The sequence below is a fragment of the Parasteatoda tepidariorum genome, chromosome 4, assembly GCF_982258835.1.
Source record: "Parasteatoda tepidariorum strain Cologne lab strain chromosome 4, Ptep-v5.0, whole genome shotgun sequence".
Taxonomy (NCBI): Eukaryota; Metazoa; Arthropoda; class Arachnida; order Araneae; family Theridiidae; genus Parasteatoda; species Parasteatoda tepidariorum.
In genome coordinates, this window is record NC_141758.1 from 51,985,681 (window position 1) to 52,007,582 (window position 21,902).

At 28.6% G+C, this 21,902-nt stretch overlaps 2 protein-coding genes across 3 annotated transcripts in view; both read right to left on the bottom strand.

Annotated features, from left to right (window-relative positions):
- LOC107449106 (uncharacterized) overlaps positions 1–12,668 on the bottom strand; it is an 18,592-nt gene extending 5,924 nt beyond the window's left edge. The window contains exons 1-5 of the mRNA XM_087161087.1: positions 12,220–12,668; positions 7,716–8,321; positions 4,992–5,137; positions 1,970–2,096; positions 904–1,101 (exon numbers count right to left, since the gene is read on the bottom strand). Coding sequence (XP_087017213.1) covers positions 904–1,101; positions 1,970–2,096; positions 4,992–5,137; positions 7,716–8,321; positions 12,220–12,435 — 1,293 coding nt within the window. The 5' untranslated portion in view covers positions 12,436–12,668. The remainder of the gene's footprint in view (positions 1–903; positions 1,102–1,969; positions 2,097–4,991; positions 5,138–7,715; positions 8,322–12,219) is intronic.
- A 2,444-nt stretch (positions 12,669–15,112) lies between these two features.
- LOC107449103 (uncharacterized) lies at positions 15,113–21,355 on the bottom strand. Of its 2 annotated transcripts, XM_071182265.2 has the most exons (7): positions 21,261–21,355; positions 18,998–19,045; positions 17,018–17,038; positions 16,850–16,870; positions 16,696–16,719; positions 16,568–16,585; positions 15,113–15,978 (listed from the first exon to the last, which is right to left on the bottom strand). In XM_071182265.2, the coding sequence occupies exons 1-7, from the start codon at positions 21,316–21,318 to the stop codon at positions 15,341–15,343; spliced, it is 828 nt and encodes a 275-aa protein (XP_071038366.1). In that variant the 5' UTR covers positions 21,319–21,355; the 3' UTR covers positions 15,113–15,340. The 2 variants fall into 2 exon arrangements, with proteins under 2 accessions (XP_071038366.1, XP_015920023.1); XM_016064537.4 differs by lacking the exons at positions 16,568–16,585; positions 16,696–16,719.
- Between the last annotated feature and the right edge of the window lie 547 nt (positions 21,356–21,902).

Here is a 21,902-nt window from a genome sequence, read left to right on the forward strand (position 1 = left end):
ACAATAATTAACTACACATGTTGATAGATATTTTATGCTTTAAATTATAGTTATATTAATTCAAAATAAGTTCATTTCACTGGAAAAAAGAGAATAATTACACATTTTCCAATCAATAATGTTTTAAACTACTAAAATGATATATTATTACATTATGATTTAATTATGGAATAATAATTTTGTTAATTTTCTTATAATTATTTATATATATATATATTTTTCAAACTAGTATAACTTTATTGGGAACAAAAACAAACACATAAATACAAAGAATATACATTCGTCGTCAAGAGGGAAATCCTGTCCAGGCGACAAAGAAAAGTAATACAATAAATTTAATTTAGAAATTTAAAAAAAAAAAAATAAATAAATAAATAAGAAAAAAAAAGGGGGGGGGGGGATATTACAATCATGAATTATTTTGCTCATCATAAGACATCATATACTGCTGAACACTGTAATAATAGAAAAAAAATACATGAAACTATTTAAAAAAAATAACAAAGGTAACATAAGAAATTCATTTAGATTGGCGCAAGACTGGTATAAAAAATCAAATGCTTCCTTCCTATAAAGTGAAAAATAGAGGTCTAAATCGTCAATGTTCATCATAAATTGAAATAAAGCATGCTTAAAAGAAGAATATATTTGGCTTTTTAGGATATATTTCAATTTTAGGAATAATTTTGTATCAAAAATGTGTTTTTGTCCTCTTGGAAAATATAGGCTTTTGCTACTTTTTGCCAATTTGATTGGCAAAAACCTGTTTCTGCCAGGACGGTTTTTACCGGTATTTACCATGGTTTTTTCCACGTGCGGCAAAATCTTGCCAACCCTGATAGAATGACTTAATGTTTTCATCTAACGCTTGTTATAAATAAACATTTAAAAACAGATTCTTACTTTTGGCTCAGTTGCTTTCAACTTCAATTCTAGAGAAGTTACAGTTTCAATATAAGCTTTTTTATCCCTTTCTGCAGTTCTGTGAAGATTTTCAATTTCGTGCTGCAAATTGGAAATATCTCTTCCTTTGGCTACAAGTTCCTCTTTTAATATGTTATAATCAGACATTCTTTCGAATTTTCGCACAAGATTTGTATTCTGAAAATATATGAAAAATAAATATCGAGCCAAGGCAAAAGTGTAAGAAATGCTTTATAACTGAAAGCTTCAGAAAAAATGGAACAAAAACAAATTTATAAATTTTTTTTTTTTTTTTTTTTTTGCATTAATAAAAAATCAAAAGTTCAATTATTTATTTTATTTCCAATGAGCTGCACAATCGGTCTTGCCGATGAGCAGACCTAGTGCGTTAGTTCAATTATTGGACACGCAAATTATTATTATTAGTTTACATCTATTATCATCTAAGATTATTATAATTAGACATCTAGGAAATACCACAACAAATAAGATTTTTGTTCACTACAAATGAAATTGTGAATTCCATTCCACAAAAATAAATTTTAAAATAGGAAAAATTAGTACATCAGGGGTCTGTCTAGGTTTTTACGAGAGGTACCTATTTCGCAAAAATTTAGACATAATTTGCGAAAAATTAAAAATTATATTAAAAAACCAACACAAAAATATGGATTCTTAAGGGATACAAAAATAAAATTTTAAGAAAAAGTATTTTGTGAAACTACCGTTTTTCCTAAAATTGAATTTGTGAAACTACCGTTTTTCCTAAAGTTTAATTTGTGAAGGTACCGCTAAACGGTAGTAAATTCGGCCTGGACAGACCCCTGTACATATTTTGTTTGATGGTTCAAGATTGCTTAACAGGAACTAAAATTAAATTAGTATAAATTACGAACAACAAATTTGAATTAAGATACTTCAAAAAAATATTAAAAAATCATGCTTTAGAAATAAATGTATAACAAAAAAACAAGACGACAAAAATATATAAAATGAAAATAGGACAGTACATAAATTTTTTTTATTATAAAAGTTGTTTGCATACCTCATCTAAAAGTGAATTGTATTTTTCGTGAACAGACTTATACATTCTGTTTGCATCATCAAGCTCCCGTTTAAGAGTATCTAATTCTTCTCTATGAGTAGACAATTCAAACTCCATATGCTCTAGTCTAAATTATAATATGTATCAAAGTTTTTTTTTAAATACTCAAAACAAAAATTAACAAAAGTTTTTAATATGCAGATAAAAAATAATTAACTAAGTATTTATAATATAGAAACATATTTTTAGGGGTGGGATGGCATAAAGTCTTTCCTACAATTTATATACACAATAAATTGAAATATAGACCAAATTTAAAGCACTATAAAAAAAATCAGCAAGGATTTTTATCACACTGATCTAAATGGGCCTGCGCTCTGAAAATATTTATCTATTTTTTTTATTAGTAGAAAGTGATCTTAAAATTGTCAATTGCGAGCAAACTATTTTTATAATGTCAATTGTAAGCAAACTATTAGAAATTTAAGTAAGATCAAATTCTTATTTAATGCAGATATTTTGAATTAGGCTATATAAGAGGTTCCTAGAATGTCAAATCTATAATAAAATTTATTTTGTATGTTGTGCTTATAATAAGATAATTATTTTGTTTATAATATTTGTTATATTTTTTTTATCCGTTTTATGTTAAGTAATAATAAGATTAAAAAAATATTAATTATACTGCCAGGGAGCTAATAAGGTTTTAACTAAATAAAATAATATAAATATTTCAAATGTTAAATTGTACCTAAGTAGGAACAAACATGCATAATGTTATATTATGGTCCATTTAAAATACAAGGATGAATTGATTTACTAATTATTTTGAAAAGAAATACATTTTAAAAAATATGAAGTTTTTGCATTCAGATGCAATACCAATGTTTAACAGTGCATTACTGCATGAAATCTAGGTTTAATTATGCAAAGCACGCAAAATATATAATTATTGAAAAGAATCTACCATTATCTATAAAAAATACTTAATTGTTGGGGATAAAATTTCAAAATTATGGAGAAAAAAAAACACAAAAAGTAAAAGCTATTAAATGTATGTATGTATCTTAATATAAAACAATTAATTAAAATACATATAAAAATATTACTAAATAGATGTAAATTTGAATACTCATAATAATATGAGAATTCACTTGACCATTATGCTGTCATAAATTTGGCCTTACACATATATGAACCTGCATGTTCTTGACTGTATTATTTTTAAATATTAAGTAAATATAAAAGCTTCATACAGATCACAGAACTACCATGTCAAAAGAAAAAAAATATTATCAGAATATAATATTTAAAATTGGTTAAACTTTTGAGCATGTGGATTTAGCGGCATTTTTCAAAAATCATGTGGAATTCTACCCAAATAACTTAATGTTCTATATCTATTACGGAGTCCCCAGAAAGCTTAAATATCCATAACTGTTTCAGTGAAGGTAAAACAATTAATTTTCTTATAGCATGTTTTTAGAAGCTAAGAAGTGAAGCTCTACATTTATGAACAGAGGTAATGAAGAGGTTAAGTAGTTAAAGATATATTTCTATTCTATTTTAAGAAAAATTTAAAAAAATTATATTTTAGTCACTCTACAACTTTCATCGACTGTATTTTTTAAGCAAAATCTCTAATAACTTTCGGACTTACTAATGTGCTTAAACTTCTTGATCTTCCATCAGTTATAATTAATTAATAAAAAAAACCTCATTCCACAGAAACTTGACCATGAGAAAATGTGAGAACTATTATAGTTAACAAATGATATATGCCTCACAATTCGACTCTCATCTTTAAAACCAAATCACTATTCCAATATTTTTTATCAATAGTAGTACAGTAGAGAACCGATTATCCGGAACGATCGGGACTATCGCTATTCCGGATAACTGATTTTTCCGGTTTTCTGAATCGCTACAAAAAGCCGTTTTTTTAGTGTTAAACCCAACTAAAAAAAAAAAATATTTGGAAATAATCTTAAAAATAAGAAAAAACGATGAGGTAATACACTAATGATTATTTCTGAAATGATGGTAAGGTAAACATCTTTCAAAAAAGAAAGAAAAATCCTAAAATCCCATGAGGAAAAGAAAATTTTTTTTAAAAATTGCGGGAAAATGTATCGAATTTTGTTCCGGTTTTTTGGTTTTCCGGTTTTCTGATTTCCGGATAACGGGTTCTGTACTGTATTTTCAATTTCTTAGAGATTATCTTCATTTGTACATATTCACTCTTTGGTCAGCTTCAAATAAAATATGGAACATCATGTAGGGTTATCTTCTAACAATTGGAAAAGTAGTCATTCTTTTTCTATTCGATGATAGCATTACTGCCAGTCGAATGCAATAAATTGAAAAAAGCGCAATGAAGAAATAGAATAAAAAATCCAAAGAAAAATATAGGATATTTAAATATATAGGATTTATAGGAAATATAGGATACTTTTTTACCCATTTGTAAAAATATAGGATTTATAGGAAATATAAGAGGCCTTCTACCCCTGTACTTAGAGATGCCGCCTTGCTCCGACAGTGGATAAATATTTTCGAGTGGTAGTCTTTTAATGTATGTTTCTTGGTTTAATAAATTTGATTTATTGGGTTTTTACATACCACTATTTGTAAATAATTCAAAGGTTTAAGTTATAAGACCTTTTGCCGCAGTTAAGCAGCGTCAAGCCTTTTAAAAAGTCAACAAAATTAATAAAAAATCAGCAAATTTTAGTTTTTAGTTCTCAACCACTTTTTAAAATATTCTGTCTTGTTCAGAGCAGTTGAAAATCTCTGTGTACTACCTGTTCTTCAAAATACATAAAATACAAATTCTATCAATTTTACTTGTAGCAATTTGGAATAATTTTGAAAAACAAGTTTGTGACCTTAATTTTGGACATCAGTGTATTTACTTGGACACAAGACAATAGTTAAGAATAACTTTATGAACTTTCTACGAAACAAAAAACAATAAGGAAAGAGGAAACAGTGTTAAGTAATTTTTCCAGCGTCAACTTACCTTTTTACCCTTTCTTTTAATTCATTATGCAACCCTGCAATTTCTTTGTCCTTCGAATGCAATTTTGCAATGTGAATGTCTTCAACCTCTCTGATTTTCTTTTCAAGTTTATTTTCCTGTTCTTTTAAAAACAAATCTTTATCAACCTACAAAGATTAAAATTTTGTATTAAGAACACATAAATAGTAAAAGGAATTTATTCTTACAAATAATGAAAGTTATTTATAATAATAAAGAAAATTGTATTAATATCACAAAAAAATTATTTTAGAACATTATAACACACTCCAAATAATGCACTCTACAATTTTTTTTAAAAAATCAACATTTTTATAATTGATAGCTAATTACCCACACCTATGCACTATTCACAAAAAAATTTCATATGAATAGCATAGATTTTCTAGAGTGTTGATTCACACAACTTTCTGGGTATGCAACTGCTTAGGAATCAGTAAAATAGTGTAAAATATATATTAAAGTATCTAAAAACAATAAAAAATGTAATTAAATTTTAAAAAAATTGTAAGGTCTATGCACATTTTATGTAACAGAATTAGCACTAAATCAAATAAATGTTAAAACAGTTCTGTTAAAAAAAATGGAAGGAGCACATAAAACAAATAAGAACCCAGAAAAAATATAAAATAAGTTACAAAAAAATTTATTGCAAAGGAAATCACTTAACACTGTTTCACTATTTAAATACTGTAGAGTGCCGATTTACTGGATTGCCTAATTATCTGGATCATTCAAGGACTGTTTTTCCCGAAAAAAAAGTATATAGAGAGAAAATTGTAATCGTGCTTTACTTTCAGAAAATGTAAAAGGGGTCCAAAAAAGGCTTTTTTTTGTCCCTCAGAGACCTTTCCAATTTAAGCTTTTAAACTCGCCATTTGTAATATGCTATAATAGAGACTACTACAATCGCTAATCCTAAACCTGGAAAAAAAGTATGAAGGGAAGTTACTTAAAAACACCCTTATAGCCACATTTTAAAGTTGTATAATTATCCGGATCAGCTTTAGTCGTAACTGGTTTAGATAATTGGAGCTCTACTGTATAGTACGTCAAAAAAAAAAAAAAAAGAAATACCACCCTGAATAACTTTTGATCTAATGATTGGATTTTCACATTCTAGGACTCAATCTTAATGACACAAGGGGGTGATTTCAAATATGCTAATTAATAAGTGCAGTTCTCTGAATAAACACACCTTTCTTTTCAATGGATTTGGATTTTTGACCCTGAAGATATAGGGGGTAGCCGCAATCTGGGAAATATAGTCCCCATAGTTTGGTCAGGAGAGCGATTCAAAGTTTTGACCCCTTATTGTTAGTTTTATTTTTGCGTATTTCACCATACCTCATGAACTTTTTAAGTGAATTAAAAATTTTTTTGCACACAGTTATAAAATTCGCTTGTAAGAACATAATTCCATGCAAAAAATAGATTTCAATAGATGTTTATTATTATTTTATCAAATAATAGTCTAAAAAATTTTGAACTGTGAGATATACAAATTTCTGCATAATTTTACAAGGCAAAATACAAAATTTGAGCAAAATTGGTCAAATAGTTCCTTTTTTAAAATTCAATTTTTCAAGAACTATTCACAAAGATTTTGCTCAAATTTTGAAATGTAAAATGATACAAAAAATTAGATAAATATATATATTTCTTTAACCATTCTAAAAGAAAATAAAAAATATTTACTGAAAGTTATTTTTTACATGTAATTATTTATGGATACACGAATTTTAATGTGCAGAAATGTTTTCAATTCGCTTAAAAATTTCTCGCGATGTAGTAAAATACAAAAAAAGAAAAATTAACATTAAGGGGTCCAAAGCGCTCTCCTTACCAAACTATTGGGACCAGATTTCCCAGATTGTGGCTAGCCCCTATATTTAAAAATAAGAATATTTTTTTTCAGTGAAAAAAAAATTTTTTTTTTTTATTCAGAGAAAGTACATTTTTGTGTCTGATTTCGTAACATAAAATATTTTCTGCACTTATTAATTAGCATGTTTGAGATCACTCCATTAAGATTGAGTCTTAGAAAGTGAATTTGCGATTATTAGATCGAAAGTTATTCAGGGCAGTTTGATCTTTTTGCGCAATGCACATTAAAATAATCTACACACTAGACATTATTATTTTTAAAACTTCTAAGAGTGAACACTGCCAGGGGTGATTGTGAGCTCAACTCAAACATCCTGAAAATCGAAAGTCCATCGAGTAAAATCATTGACGCATTTCAAAAAATAAATTTAAATGATAGGTATTTTAAAAACATGAAATTCTAAATAAATTATATGCAACAGAATTTGAATGAATTATAATGTATAAGTTTACTTTTATGTCTAATCACATCTATTTTTCTAAAAGAAAAATATTTTCAAATGAAAGAGATGCCAAGAATAAATTCTAGTTCTACTATTTCTAAATAAATTATACCAGAATTTTTAGACATAAATGTGATCAATGATTTCTTAAAACTTCTAGACCTTGGATTTCCGGATTGCAGTTAGCAAAAAATCTAGAAACCTGAACTTTTTCCGGTGCACAATCATCTCTGCACTGGTAAAAGCTTAATATGCATGAACTCCATTATTTTTATTACTATATCATACATAAATGTAGCATATAAATATTCTATTTCAGCAGAATAACACTTTTAAAACAAACAGTTAAGGCAATATGAAGTAAAATATTTCATACTTTTAACTTTTCTCTTTCACTAAACAATAGATCTCTTTCTTTTTTAATTTCCCTTCTTTCCTGGTCTATTTCTTGATGAAGTGTCTGTTCTTGTAGATGTAAACGTTCAAGCTCCTGCACAAGTTTATGCCGCAAATTTTGTATTTCTTTATCTCTTTCGTCTCTTATGGATTGAAGTTGATCATAGTAACTAGATTCCAATGATGAAGCTCCACTCAATTCTTTTATTCTAGAAGTTTTTTCTCCAAAAGTTTCGAACAGAACATGCTTTTCACTGCTTGATGGCAATTTATCTTTAATTCCAACTTCTAAGGATGAATTCATAGCATTTTCAATAGGTTGGTTATCCTTATCTGATATAAAAATAATAGATTTGATTATTGCTAGTAACAAGGAATGTAGTCCTTCCTTTTCATTGTTAATTAAATACAAATCACTAATTTTTTTATATTCTGAAGAGTTGTTGTCTAAACCGACAAGAGCTAATATGTCACCAACAGCTAGGAGTTTCTCAGGATAAGGCAAATTTGTTTCACTGACAAATGTGGATAAAGTATATTGGTAACCTTGTCTTATTAAGTGGTCATATACAAGCCAATTGCAAACCTAAAAGAAAGAATTTAGTATAAAATTTAATGTAAATACATAAGTTGATATTGCAGAAGTTATGTGTTAAAATAAACTTTAAAAAATGTATGTTATAATATTTACAGTAACTGCTTTTTTAAATAAGTACTAACAGATTGTTACATTGGTGCAGAAAATGTTCAAAGCTAAATATTTCCCCAGAACAGTTTTTTTTTCTGGTTTGAAATTTATCCTAAACTTACATTTTTCTTTCTAAACGCACATGTTGTCAGGCTATCAAAGCAAGAGAGCCATCCTCTCTGTAGAGGATCGAAATTGCGATGGTATGTCTTCGGATCATCCTCAGGAATGTTTTCTTGACCGTCGCCAACAGCCCATTCTGCAGTTCAAGTGCAACGTAAACAAAGTACCTACCTACCTCTTTCTAAAAGTTATAATAACTTTTTTGAAGTATTTTTAGAAAGTAAAGTTCATAGATTAAAATATGTTTCAATAATAATTTTTCCTTTAATAAATTTTTTTTTATACATACTTCTTGAATAAAATAGCATATGCATTAAAAATAATATAATTCAAAATCAATTGAAAATGTAATAATCTATAAAAATAAATATAAGGTTTTAACAATAACGATATTTTTAAACAATAAGTTGAAAATGCATGAGTGCAAAAAATGAGCTAAAATAAACTTTAAAAAATGTATATTATATTATTTAAGCGATGACTTACATTTTTCCATTTTTCTTATACAGTGTTTTCACTACAGCGTGAGCGATATTTTTAAACAATAAGTTGAAAATGCCTGAGTGCAAAAAATGAGCTAAAATAAACTTTAAAAAATGTATATTATATTATTTAAGCGATGACTTAGATTTTTCCATTTTTCTTATACAGTGTTTTCACTACAGCGCGAGAATCTCGCATATTTTTTTCTTTTCTTGCATTAAAAAATGATTACAGCGAGCAATTCGCGCATTCTATAAATCAATTTCAAAATTCGTGAATTTCTCGTATTTTGGAAAAAGCTTTGAATTACGCCATTTAGAATAAAATCCATTTCACTTTTCCTTCTGGATCTTTCATTATTTTCAACATCTGCCCCATTATCTAGCTTCTCTATTTACCAGTATTGTTCAGAACCTTTTCGAACAACAGAACACAACCAGGGAACGCCTTTCAGAACACATTTCTCTGCAACCACGTGTTTACCGTAGGTAAGGTTTCTTCATTGAGACGTTCAAATTTTTTATGAACTTATGTCAGATGGACAAATACCTTGTAAAGGCAAAATCTTCTATGATGATGCCCCAAAAATATTCAATGCTTTAAAAAATAGAAGACGTTAAAAATGTATTATAATTAAAGAAATGATTTTTTTTCAAGAGTTTTTGTGTTTTTTTAGTTTTTAGAAATCTCACTTAAATTTTTGAAATCTCACCCTGTTTTTGAGAAAGGGTGAGAAATTCTCATTCATTTTTTTTCTATGATGAAAACACTTATACCTTATTTTTTCATGAACTACATTTTTAATTTAGCAATATGATTTAACAATAGCAAGTCAACGAATCGGTAGTAGCAATTTATGTAGGTTGAAAAAGAAGACACAAAAACATTTTCAAGTTGCTTTAAATAAATGCTTATTTATTATCCACAAATGACAACCTTTCTCCTTATGCTAGCTACCAATGACCATAGCTGTTTAATACACTTTTAAAGGGGATGCTGATGAAAACCCAGCGAAATAGCCAGAAATAAACACCTTAAGGCATAATCTATCAAAAAATTTAATAGCAATTTTTTTAAAATATTAATTAGACTATATTAATAATAGACTGATATTAATTAGACTATTTACCTGAATATCCTCCAAACCTCGATTAGACATATTCTGAACCCCTGGATTTTTATTAAGAGCAAAAGTGTTTTTAATTGTTATTCATAGGCATAATATATAAAACAGACCAGGTGGGCTATGGTTGACTCTAATGTATGTTGTTGTAAAATTTTTCGTTCATAGTTTTCATAATTTAAAATTCACCAAATTTTTAAAAATATGAGATAAACATTAATGCACAGATCTATACTTCCATTATTTGAATTCTCTATTTTTATTGATTTACTGATTACTTTATTTTTTAAAAGCTCTAGATAGAAATTTGCTCAAATAGTAAAAGAAACAATACTTCGTAATTCATTTGCACTTTCATGGCTGGGACAAGCAATTTAAAAGCGATTTCCTCTTATTCCTTAGAACAGTTTTTCACTTAAGTTAAAGTGAAAAATTTTTTTTAAATTTAATTACTTATTAATTAATATATATTTATTTATTTAATATTTTAAAAAGAACTCAATTTAAATTGGTGACAGTAAAACATATCATGTTAACATGTCTAAATATGAGTGCGGTCCCTTTATTATTCAACCTGCTGTGCAAGTGCCCCTTCATTCAAAAAGGTTGTGCACCCCTGATGAAGCTAATGAATTTTATTAGATAATTTTTTTTTTCAATTACATTTGAATTAATTATATAAATTTTAGAAATAAGATAATAAAACACTTTTTATTCCAAAAAATAAATAAATTTAAACCCCTTTAGGACAGGCAAAAAGAAAATGGAGCACTTCTACAGGCCTGCGCGGTTCAAGTTTATACAGATTAGAAAGGAGGTACACATACTAATGTGAGATGTAAAATGAGAGTACCAAATCAAGACCAAAAAGACTTTCACTGAAAGTATAAATCATTCATGATATTTTTTTGAAAGCAAAATTCGGTACAGATTAACTGGAATATTGTAATTAATATTGTTGTTAATTTAGCAACAGCCAGAGAAACTTGAAAATAAAAAAATAACATATAGAGACAAATATAAAGAGTATAACTGATAGCCACAACAGGACCCGGAGTTATGTATTTTTAGAGCTAATATACAAAATATCAGTGAGAAGAGGTACCAAAAGTGAAATACACCCATAATTTTTAGACACATTTCTACTCAATATTTTTGAAAAATTTTACTATTGAAAAGAAGTAAGGATACTTATTATCTTTTTAAAAAAATTTTTAAGATTTTTTTGCAAGGTAAATTTTATTTTAAGTTGATCTTTGTGCAAAATACAGAAGGACATTTCCAAATTGATATTTGTTCACACTGCAACAATAACGAAGATGCCAAAGAGTTTTTGTATATGCAAAGGTTTAAAAAAGAAATACACAGAATAGTTTGCACTATTCTGTAAAATATTTATATTTTTTAATTTCTTGTTGGTTGTTACCACTGCCTGATTGTTACCAAAGTTGGAAGACTATTTGGGGAAATTTCTATATTGTGAGCTGTGGCAGAATAATCGCCAAGTCCTGGCAACTTCCGAGCAGCGGCCCGCAAGAAGCTAAAAATAAACATCACAAAAAGGGACCAACTTGAAAGATATAACTCGTAACTAGCCCCGGGCAAACATCTACGACATGTTTTTTTTAAAAAAAAATTTTCAATTTTAAAATTTATTTGGAACCTTGGCGATTGTAGTTGGCGTGACAGATCAAGATACGGAAATATCCCCAACTATTTTGGAGCAAGTACGGATACTGAAATCTTCTTTAATTCAGTACCTCGTTAACAGTGAAAAATGTTGTAATATAATAAGTCTCAAATCTGTCTTATCAAATCTATTATCACAGTTATCTGCCTTTGTTACGAAAAAGAAACTCTGCGCACATGGGAAAAAATTACACAATTTATATACACAATTCTCAAAAGCATACACATTTTTGAAACAAATAAGAATTTAGAACCTCTAATAAGATCAACTATTTTCAAGAAAATGTTGCAAATTTCAAATATTAATTACAATAAAATTTCTAGTGGTACATTAAGATCAGTATAACAGTTATTTGACGACATCAAAGTACGTAATACCTGGAGGGGCAACAGAGAACTGCCAAGATCAACAGTTTTATTATGTTCTGAAGCTACGGTTGATGTTGGTGCCATCTTAAAAAGTTCGGAAGCGAGCTGACTTCTAATTTGAGTACGTAATTGGTTCAAAGAGCCACTTTTATCAAAATGAGCATATAGTTTTGATTTTAGCTCATCTGCGCTGAGCTTTTTATTTACTTTTTGACGACGGAACATTTTGTTTCGAATAAATGAACTTCGTTTACGAAGCTTTCACTTCAATTTGCTGAAACTTTAACCTATGTATAAAAAAAAATTAAAGAAGGAATATTCTTGTATACTTTACTAACATTATTAAAAACACTTCGCTACGAGATACGGACAGAACAAAACAAACAAACTAAAATAAATTTTCTAGACGAGACATGATCAGCATTGTTTCTAAGCCAAACTTACGTACGCTTTGTTCTAACTTTCTTGTAGTTATACAAGTTACTCTGACTTGTTGGACTATTCGAGATCGCTTGAATGGGCCATCTAGCGGAGAATTTCCTTTCAGGCTTTTATTTACTAAGTTTTCATTTAGTTAAATCAGAATTAGTAGAAAAAAAAAGCTTTATTTTAAAGCAGCAAATAAGAAGTAAAATTTCCCTAAGGAAAACGTAGAAGAACTTAAAAGACGATCCAGAACATTGGTAAATCATTTGGAAACAGAGCCCGTCGAACATTTGAAGAACAATTTCTTAATAATTTTTCCCTTTCCATTATCAACAAACTTGCGACAGCTTCAGACTTAGTGATCGCATACTGTTAAAGATGTGTGTATTAAGGTAAGATACATTTGTTTTGTCTTCAATTCACTATAAATTAAAGGGAAATTATTTCATTCCCCATTGCTTTCTTCATTCCAATAAGTAAATGTGATTTCAGAACAAACAGAATTCTGTTTGAAAATTTCTGAATATTCTTCTTCTTTATAGAATATGAAGGGATTTAATTATCGATTATGTCAACCTTCAGCTATCAAAAGGTACTTCAAGATAGAATTATGTTAGCATGCCTTACATACTAGTGAAATAGTATTTAATATTTATAAATGTAGTTACGCCACATTACTCCCCTTGCAGAATTTTATCAGCGATAGAATTCGAAAAGCGGATACCAATAGATAATTTAATGTTTTTTTCTTTTATTTATATCATTTTGCTCATTATAATTTTTTTTTTGTTTATAGCATTTCGCTCATAATTTTTTTCCCTTCTTTTTTTGTTTATAGCATTTTGCTCCTTTTTTTCCTCCTAATTTTTGTTTACAGCATTTCGCTCATTACTTTTTTTCTTCAATATTGTTTATAGACCGGAAGACTTTATATATTTCAACAGATCTTTTTTTCTTTGAGCAGTCTATTTTTATGCAAATCAACCGTTTAAACAGTGGTCCATCCATTAATGTTGGCAACTTCATATCACGTCGGCTGGTCACCATTACAGCAAAGATTTAGATAAAGCAAAACGAAACAGTATACGAATTAACATGGAGAATCGAACCAAAGTCTCATCAATGGGAAGAGAAAGCTAAATCACTTATCATATAAGCCATATCGGTTTTAGAATGTTTGTTATTTGAGTTATCAAAATCAATGGAAAAAATAAAGTGTATTATAAATTTTCTTATAATATAAACGCAGTGTATGCCGATTAAAGGAGCTGCTGAGCAGTTTTGCCATTCCTCCATCTCCCAATTTTGGTGAAAGTGGTGTCTATAATTATACAAACAAACAAATAAATAAAATTCGGTGTAAAAGAATAAATTCTCCTTTTGTCGGCTTTCTCCTATTTTTTTTCTAGACTTTTTCTCAACAAGATAAACTTAAACGACGAGAGCAGAGATTACAATCGTGATTTGAATATTTATTTTGTTAACCTTAATTTTTTTATTACATTAAAATGTTTTCTTACTGATAAATAGACAAATTTCTGATGGAATAGTACGTGCATTTTAGATAAAATAAGCTGAGGTCCTCTTTTTTGCAGTTCACAAGACAACTTGGTAGGTATTGGTATTAGAAGTTCATTTTAATATTTTAACTCATATATGATCAATTATAATTGAATTTATTAGCATATATAAATATATACGCTATTTAAGAGCAAATTTAAAAAAATATTGACAGAACAAACTTACTTCTTCGTTTCTTCCAAATAATTTAAAAATAGAATTCTTTAGGTTAAACGGTGAGACGTTTAACGAAATACCTTTCGTTATTGAATGCGGAGAAAGTGTGCATGTATTATAGTCAGTCTCAGAAAGCGTGGTAAGTAAGTGAGGACGATGGGGTAGGAACTATAGGACAATCTTCTTGTCTCCCCTTTGTCTGCCTCTTGTGCTGAATAACTTTCCATATGGACGCAAACAAAAGATTTGTCTCTCAGAAATTTCCAAGAAAAAGTGAACAGGAAGTTAGTGGTTAAATGTAAGTAAAAAGAACACATTCTCGTCTTCATATTTTTAATTTATTCTAATTTACAAAAAAAAGAGAAGAAAATAGAAACTTCTTTTAAGAATGTAATTATATTTCTTTTTAAGACGGTAGCATTTTCTCGACGATTTTCAATTTCGTCTCGATAAAGGGGTAAACGATGCCCGACAGGGAGGCAATCCCTCCCCCTCTGACCTCCTACTGCGCAGCGCCCTTGCTGTAGATTTGTATGTGTTGCTAAATATTTACTTGTAGACAAATGAAATATGTGATTATTAATTCATTTCTGAAAAGGATTCTAAAAGCATAGTAATAATGGCTAATAGACGCCTTGTATTTGGTTTAAGGTTAACAAAGTTAAAAAAAGAAATACTGATTGCGCAAACGTTGCATTTTTTCTTGATTTAAAGAAATGACATTAAAGTAACCTAATTAAATAAAAATTCAGAATAAAATGTTTATTACAGCTTATGTTGAGAATATTATGAGTATTTGAAAACAGTATTTTACAAAAGAAAAAGACTTATTCTTCTAATCTTTTAACATTGCAGTCAGTGATGTGTTTTGGTTCCGTAGATGAAGTTTAGGTGGTGGACTTTCTTCTTCACTGACAGAGTTACGACCAGAAGTAGCCTTCTCCTGTTAGTGTAGTTGAGCCACGTGTCAATGATTCCGGATTAGTAGAGCCAGTATATCTTCTTCAGAATTTCTAGCAGAAGAGCCAACAGTTGGAAAACTTCCAATTGAAGAAATTCCAGTGTAAAAGCTCACAGTGGGTGGGACCTTTCTTGGAAAGTCCTTAGTAGGAGAGTTCATAGTTGGATAACCCTTTGTTGAAGAGCCCCCAGTTGGAGAGCTCTTAGTTGGATCACTTTCAGTTGAAGAGCCTCTATTTGGATCACTCTCAGTTGAAGAGCCCCTAGTTGCAGAGCGACCTGTAGATGAGTCTTTAGTTGAAGAACTCCAAGTTAACGAATTCCGAGTTGGATAACTTTTAGTTGAGGATCCTCTACTTGTAGAGCGACCAGTAGATAAGCCTTTAGCTGAAAAGCCACCAGTGGTTGAGCTATCAAGGGAAGAGCCTTTAATTGAAGAGCTCCAAGTTGAAGGATTTCTAGTTGGATAACTCTTAATTGAAGAACTTCTTGTTGAATATGTCTTAGCTGTAGAACCTCTAGTAGGTGGACCACCAGTTGATATACCTTTAGTTGACCAGTGGATGAGTCCCCAGCTACCAGTGGATGAGCTACCAGTTGAAGACATTCTTGGGGAAGATGATCTAGGAGATGTAGAACTAGGTGCTAAATGCAAAGAGGGTAAAAATGGTCTTTTTTTATTAAAAAAATATTTAAGGTCAAAATGAAGCAATAATTTTTTTTTACACAATATTGTTATCAAATCAATAATTTTTGATGTTCTGGAAAGGAATGTTCATTTTTTGTGGACCATTTTAACAGGAAAAGAATCGAAACCGAAAGATAGATTTGAAAAGACGATGGATAGATTGAAAGGTTGGGAACGGAGGACAGATTAATGCCGAACTATTCAAACATAAAAATGATTCGGCATGATACGATACTTCCTAAAACTGATATTTCACCTAAACCCATTATGAAAATTATTTATACCATTGCGCATATAAAATATTAGTATTATGTAACAGAGATACTAAAATAAATGAAATTAGGGTAATTTAAAATGTATCAGTATTGTCTCGAATGTGAAAAATAGTTGAAATCAAAGTTAAGAAATAGATTCAAAGTATTTTTTTTTGTAACAAAAAGTAGATTTAAGATAATTTAATACATCCTGATTGTCAACAATGTGCCAATTTGCGCAATTAAAAAGATATAATTTAGTACATCCTGATTATAAACATATTAAGCTTACCTGGATTGTACCATCTGCCTAAAAGTTGAACCATATCATTAAATTGATATAAAATTATCACATTAAAATAAAAATTATTACAAACATACTAAAATTTAATTAGGGTATATAAAAAATTTAATATTTACCGTTATTAATCTGTTGTGGATATCCTGGGAAAAATTCTCACAATCAAAATTAAGAAATTTATTAAAAATATTTTTCTAAAAAGTTGATTTAAGATAATTTAATTCACCAGATTATGATTATGATCCCAGATTATGATCAATGGATTAAAATTACCTGCATGGTGCTCATATCCACCTAAAAGATAAACAACATCAATGAATCGTTGTAAAATTATCACTCTGAAATAAAAAAAAAACATTATAAACATGCTAAAATAAATTAAACTAGGTATTTTAAATGTAATTTAGTCCATTCTGATTATGAGCAATGTATCAAGTTTACCTGCAATGTGCCTATATCCACCTAAAAGAAAAATCACATTATTGATTTGATATAAAATGAAAAATATTACAAATATACTAAAATTAATTTTATTAGAGTATTTAAAATTTTTAGTTTACTGCTATTATTTTGTCCAACAAAATTAAGAAAAAAACTAATAAAAAATATTTCTTTTTTAAAGAGAAATAGATTTTAATGCAATTTATTACACCCAGATTATTAGCAATGCATTAAAATTACCTTCATAGTGCTCATATCCACCAAAAAGATAAACGACATCATTTAAATGTTATAAAATTATCACACTAAAAAAGAGAAATGTTATAAATATGCTAAAATAAATTAAATTAGGTATTTTAAATTTATCATTTTTATTCTGTTGATATCCAGGGAAATATTGTCACAATCAAAATTAAAAAATTCATTAACAATATTTTTTTAAAAATTGGATTTAAGATAGCTTAGCACTACCTGACTATGGACAATTTATTAAGTTTACCTGATGGATACGGCCATCCGCCTAATAGATAAACCGCATCATTGAATCGATATAAAATTATCATCGATATAAAATATTGCAACTATACTAAAATAAATTAAATTAGGGTATGTAAAATTTTGAATTTACCATTTTTTATTTTTCCAATGGCAGGCACTGAATTTGAATCTTTGCCTATACTATGCCAGAATTGTTGCTCATTTCGCGTTACCCAGTGGGCAAATGTGAACCAAAGTCACGGAGGCGAGCAGCATTGCCAACGCCACACTGCCACAAACCCGTTTATAGGGTGGACCACATTCACACATCACACACACAACAGAGGACAGCACAAAGAGAAAGAGAAACATCCACGCCCAGAGCGGGATTCGAACCCGCAGCCTATGGCTTCGCAGTCAGGCACGCTAACCACTCGGCCATATAATTCTGTTGTGAATGTCCCGTGAAAAATTGTCGCAATCAAAATTAAGAAACTCATAAAAAATATTTTTATTAAAAAAATAGATTTAAAATAGTTTAGTACATTCTGTTTATGAACAATGTATTAAGATTTCCTGGTCCCAAGATTACCAATGTATTAAGATTAGCAAATTTTCCTTGCTATATATTTTTACAAATCGTGCTTTGCTCTGAAACGTGGTATTTCGATACGTTATTAAGTTGCATCCTCAAATAAACTGTTATAAGATGATTTTAATTTTCTAGCGGTATTATTGACATCAATAATGATTAATTAGAATTTGAAAACATTTCGGATGTTTCTCACTTTAAACTAATAATTTGTCTCCCCTAGAGTATACCAGCTTTTTTAAATCAATTTTTCACAAGATTTGTTCGAGGACGAATATTTAATCAAAGACGATTTCAACTTTTGAGATGTTTATTGTTTTACGGTTAACGGTTGTTAATCGTTTAATGGTTTTATGAGGATTATTTTATTCATATTTAATGCATTTTTTTTTCAAAATGATAAAAAACAATAAAAAAATTGAAATTTTTGAAAATCATGATTTTAACAAATTTGGGGAAAATTCATACTTAACGTGGTTTGATCGTTTGACTTAAAATGCACCAATCAAGTACTCAAATTCTAAATAAATATATTATACTTTTTATTTTGATGAAAAAGCGACAAAAAATATTGTCGGTGCAAAGTTCTTTTCAAAACATTTAAATTCTGCTTTTTGTCTTTTAACAACCTGATCTATTTATAAAAAGAGAAGGAAAGTATATCTTAAAGCAAAAAGAAAGAATATAAAGCAAAATAAAAGAGAAGGAACATGTATATAAAAAAATATAACATAAAGAGAAGGAATGAAAATCTTCACACCTCTCTTAAAATAAAAACCGATTAAATTTTTAGGTTGGTTTTCGAACGCCATCGTTAGTGTATATTGGAGGGGGCTCCAAAAGCTCCACGTCAAAAAACTGACCTTATTTTATTTTGTACACTATAAAAGCGATCAAAATTCATACAATACCACTAATTTCCCCGTCTCCTTCGACGTGAAATTTTTCTGCAACTGCACCTAAGGTGAAACGTAATCTCATCATAAAATAAGAAACATATTGAAATATAATTTTAAATAATTTCTATTATTTCCCGTGCTTTAAATCGCTCTGTGTAAAGCTCTATATTTGTGGCAAATTTAACATTTAAGCATTGTATACGATGTACAATATTCCTTAACTGAATAGTTCAAATAAATATTATTTGTAATCTTGTTATAAGTAAAAATGCAACAAATAGAAATACAAATTCTATTATTAAATTAATTTGTAGATATGGCAAATTGAATCAGAAAGAACATGGTAATCTTTTAAACTTAAATTAAGAAAAAATTTAAGAATGAGCAAATATGAAAATTAAAAAGTAACCCAGCTTGGGGTATGTATTGACAAAGATAAGTTTCTGGCATTTTTGTTCTAACTCTTCTTTATATATTTGATTCTTATATCAGAGAGTCCAGCTCAAATTTCCATCTTTTCCAAAATCGATAAAGTAAAAATATTTATTTCTATGAAAACTATGAAAAATTTCCTCATTGTTTAAAGCGTCACTCATAAATATTCGATAGTAGTTTTTACGATTTAAATATTTAAGCTATTTTTTTCAAACAAATTTTCCATGATAGACGATGAATTGAAAATGAATTTTATTATTAGTTGCATGCGTTGCGTAGACGTTCTTCAGAGAAATTGTTCTTATTTACGCTTTAAAACTCTATCACAAGCTATTTTCCCCCATTTCAAATTTGGAACTTTTCAGAACTAATAATTTTTGAATCTATAATCTATGTTTGAATCATATTGCTATTTTTTTGTTTTTGTTTCTAATAATGGATGGATATGATGTGCAGTTTTCATTGAAGTATCCACAAATGTAATTAGTGGATACTATGACAGTTATTAAGCGAAAGTGTTATATTTTAATTAAGTACATTAAACATGAATTTTTTTAACATTAAAAAGTAACCATGTATAGCGATAAAAACTATTATCTGGCAAACCTATTAGAAATTGATGTAAACAGGTTGTCGAGATTTGGTAATGGCTGTCAAGGTTAGCTTTGCTGCAAATAAATGTAAAGTTTCTATACTAGCACTACAATAGATTTTAAATGAAATTTTGCATACATTTGGCTATCACGAATTAAATAAATTTTCTTTTTATTTCATAGAAACAAGAAGCTAAAACCAAATCAAATTGTTTGAATTGAAAATGTGGCGACGAAAGTTTTATGCACATGCCCGTTACACCTGTTTTATATTCTTTAAAACAATGGAAATGACAAAAGATCGCCATCTTTGGCAGAGAAAGGAAATTATCACGCTGTTGGTATTTTAGACTGGTATTGACATCTCTTATCTTATGACAAGAACAAGAAAATGTGAGTGTGATGCTTAGAGAATTTGATAGAGTTTTCAAATTGAACTATTTCAAATCAAATTTGCCAATCAAAATGATAAAGCAAATTAACTCAGTGCGCCATTGGTATGGTTACAATGTTCTGCTATAATTCAGTAGTTTACTGCTAACATGCATGCAAAAAATTTAAAATAAATTATAGGAATTTAGTAAAGCTGCGCGCTTTAGTGCGAAATATTTAAAGTTATTTTACTAAGTGATGTAAGTTATTGATTAAGTAATGTTACAACTGATATGCATTAAAAATTTCTAACTGGCGTTGAACAGTCAGCCCAATTTTGAATTTCAATGCTCAACTTCGTAGCCTAGTAATTTTGAACCCAACCCAATACAAGGATCAATGGATGGATCCTGGATCAATGAATGGGAAAAACTGAAGCAATATGAAATTGTTATTCTAACATTATAATTTAGAATTTCGACTTTAGCCTTCTAGAAGCACAAATATTATAGTTTCCGATTAAGAAGAAAAGTCTTAACGTAAACTCTTATAGCCACTATGCCTTTCGTCTGTGGAATGATTTAAATTTGATGACGAATACAAGGTAAGAAATGCAGTTCTTAAAAATTTATAACTTAATAATGACTTCAAAATAGGTAAAATAAAACCAATACTATTTGTATCAAAATTTCAGCCCGATGATATAAAAAATTTCAACCCCATGAAGAAATTTCAGCCCGATGAGCGAATGATACTTTGAGTAACTTCTGTTTTAGATATTTCATGCAAAATTAGTATTCTAAAGCTTGTTCCTTTTTTCATTTAGTGATTTACACAAATCTAATTGAAAATAACAAAAAAATGTTTTGTTTTACCTGATATGCCATCCCAACAGAAAAATACAACTGCCACAAAAAATAAAGAAATTTCCATTTTGGTCAACCATATAAACTGTAAATAAAAATCGTTTTCTTTTTATACCCCAGTATATCTAAGCATGATATCACGAATTTTAGTTTACATCAAGCGATAAGATTGGTTCTACTAAATTCGATATAACAGAAATCGTGTCATTGGATTTTATGGAATTAATTACTGCTGTTTTCGGGGAATAAGGGAATATCTACTTAATCAAGGAATAATATAACATATTTTTTTTGTTAGAGACGTAGCTCATGAAAGTCCAATCTTAGATGGTTACGATTGTATAATAAGAAAAGATCCGATAGTATTGTTTTGAATTCCAGTTAACATAATATGTACTTTATTGATAAAAATCAATAAAATAAATATTGTTTTAACTAGGGTACAAAACAATTACCCATAAAGCTTTAGTTTTTCAGAACAAAATATAACTATTTTGTTTGAGGGACATAATTAGTTAAAAGGATTTAAATTTTGTATTCGATAATTATTAAATTGTGATCCGTTTGAACGAGAAAGTGCTGAGTTTTGGTTAGGAAAATTATTGATATTACCTTTATTTAGAGCTTAAACCGGTTATGTTTTCACCTGCT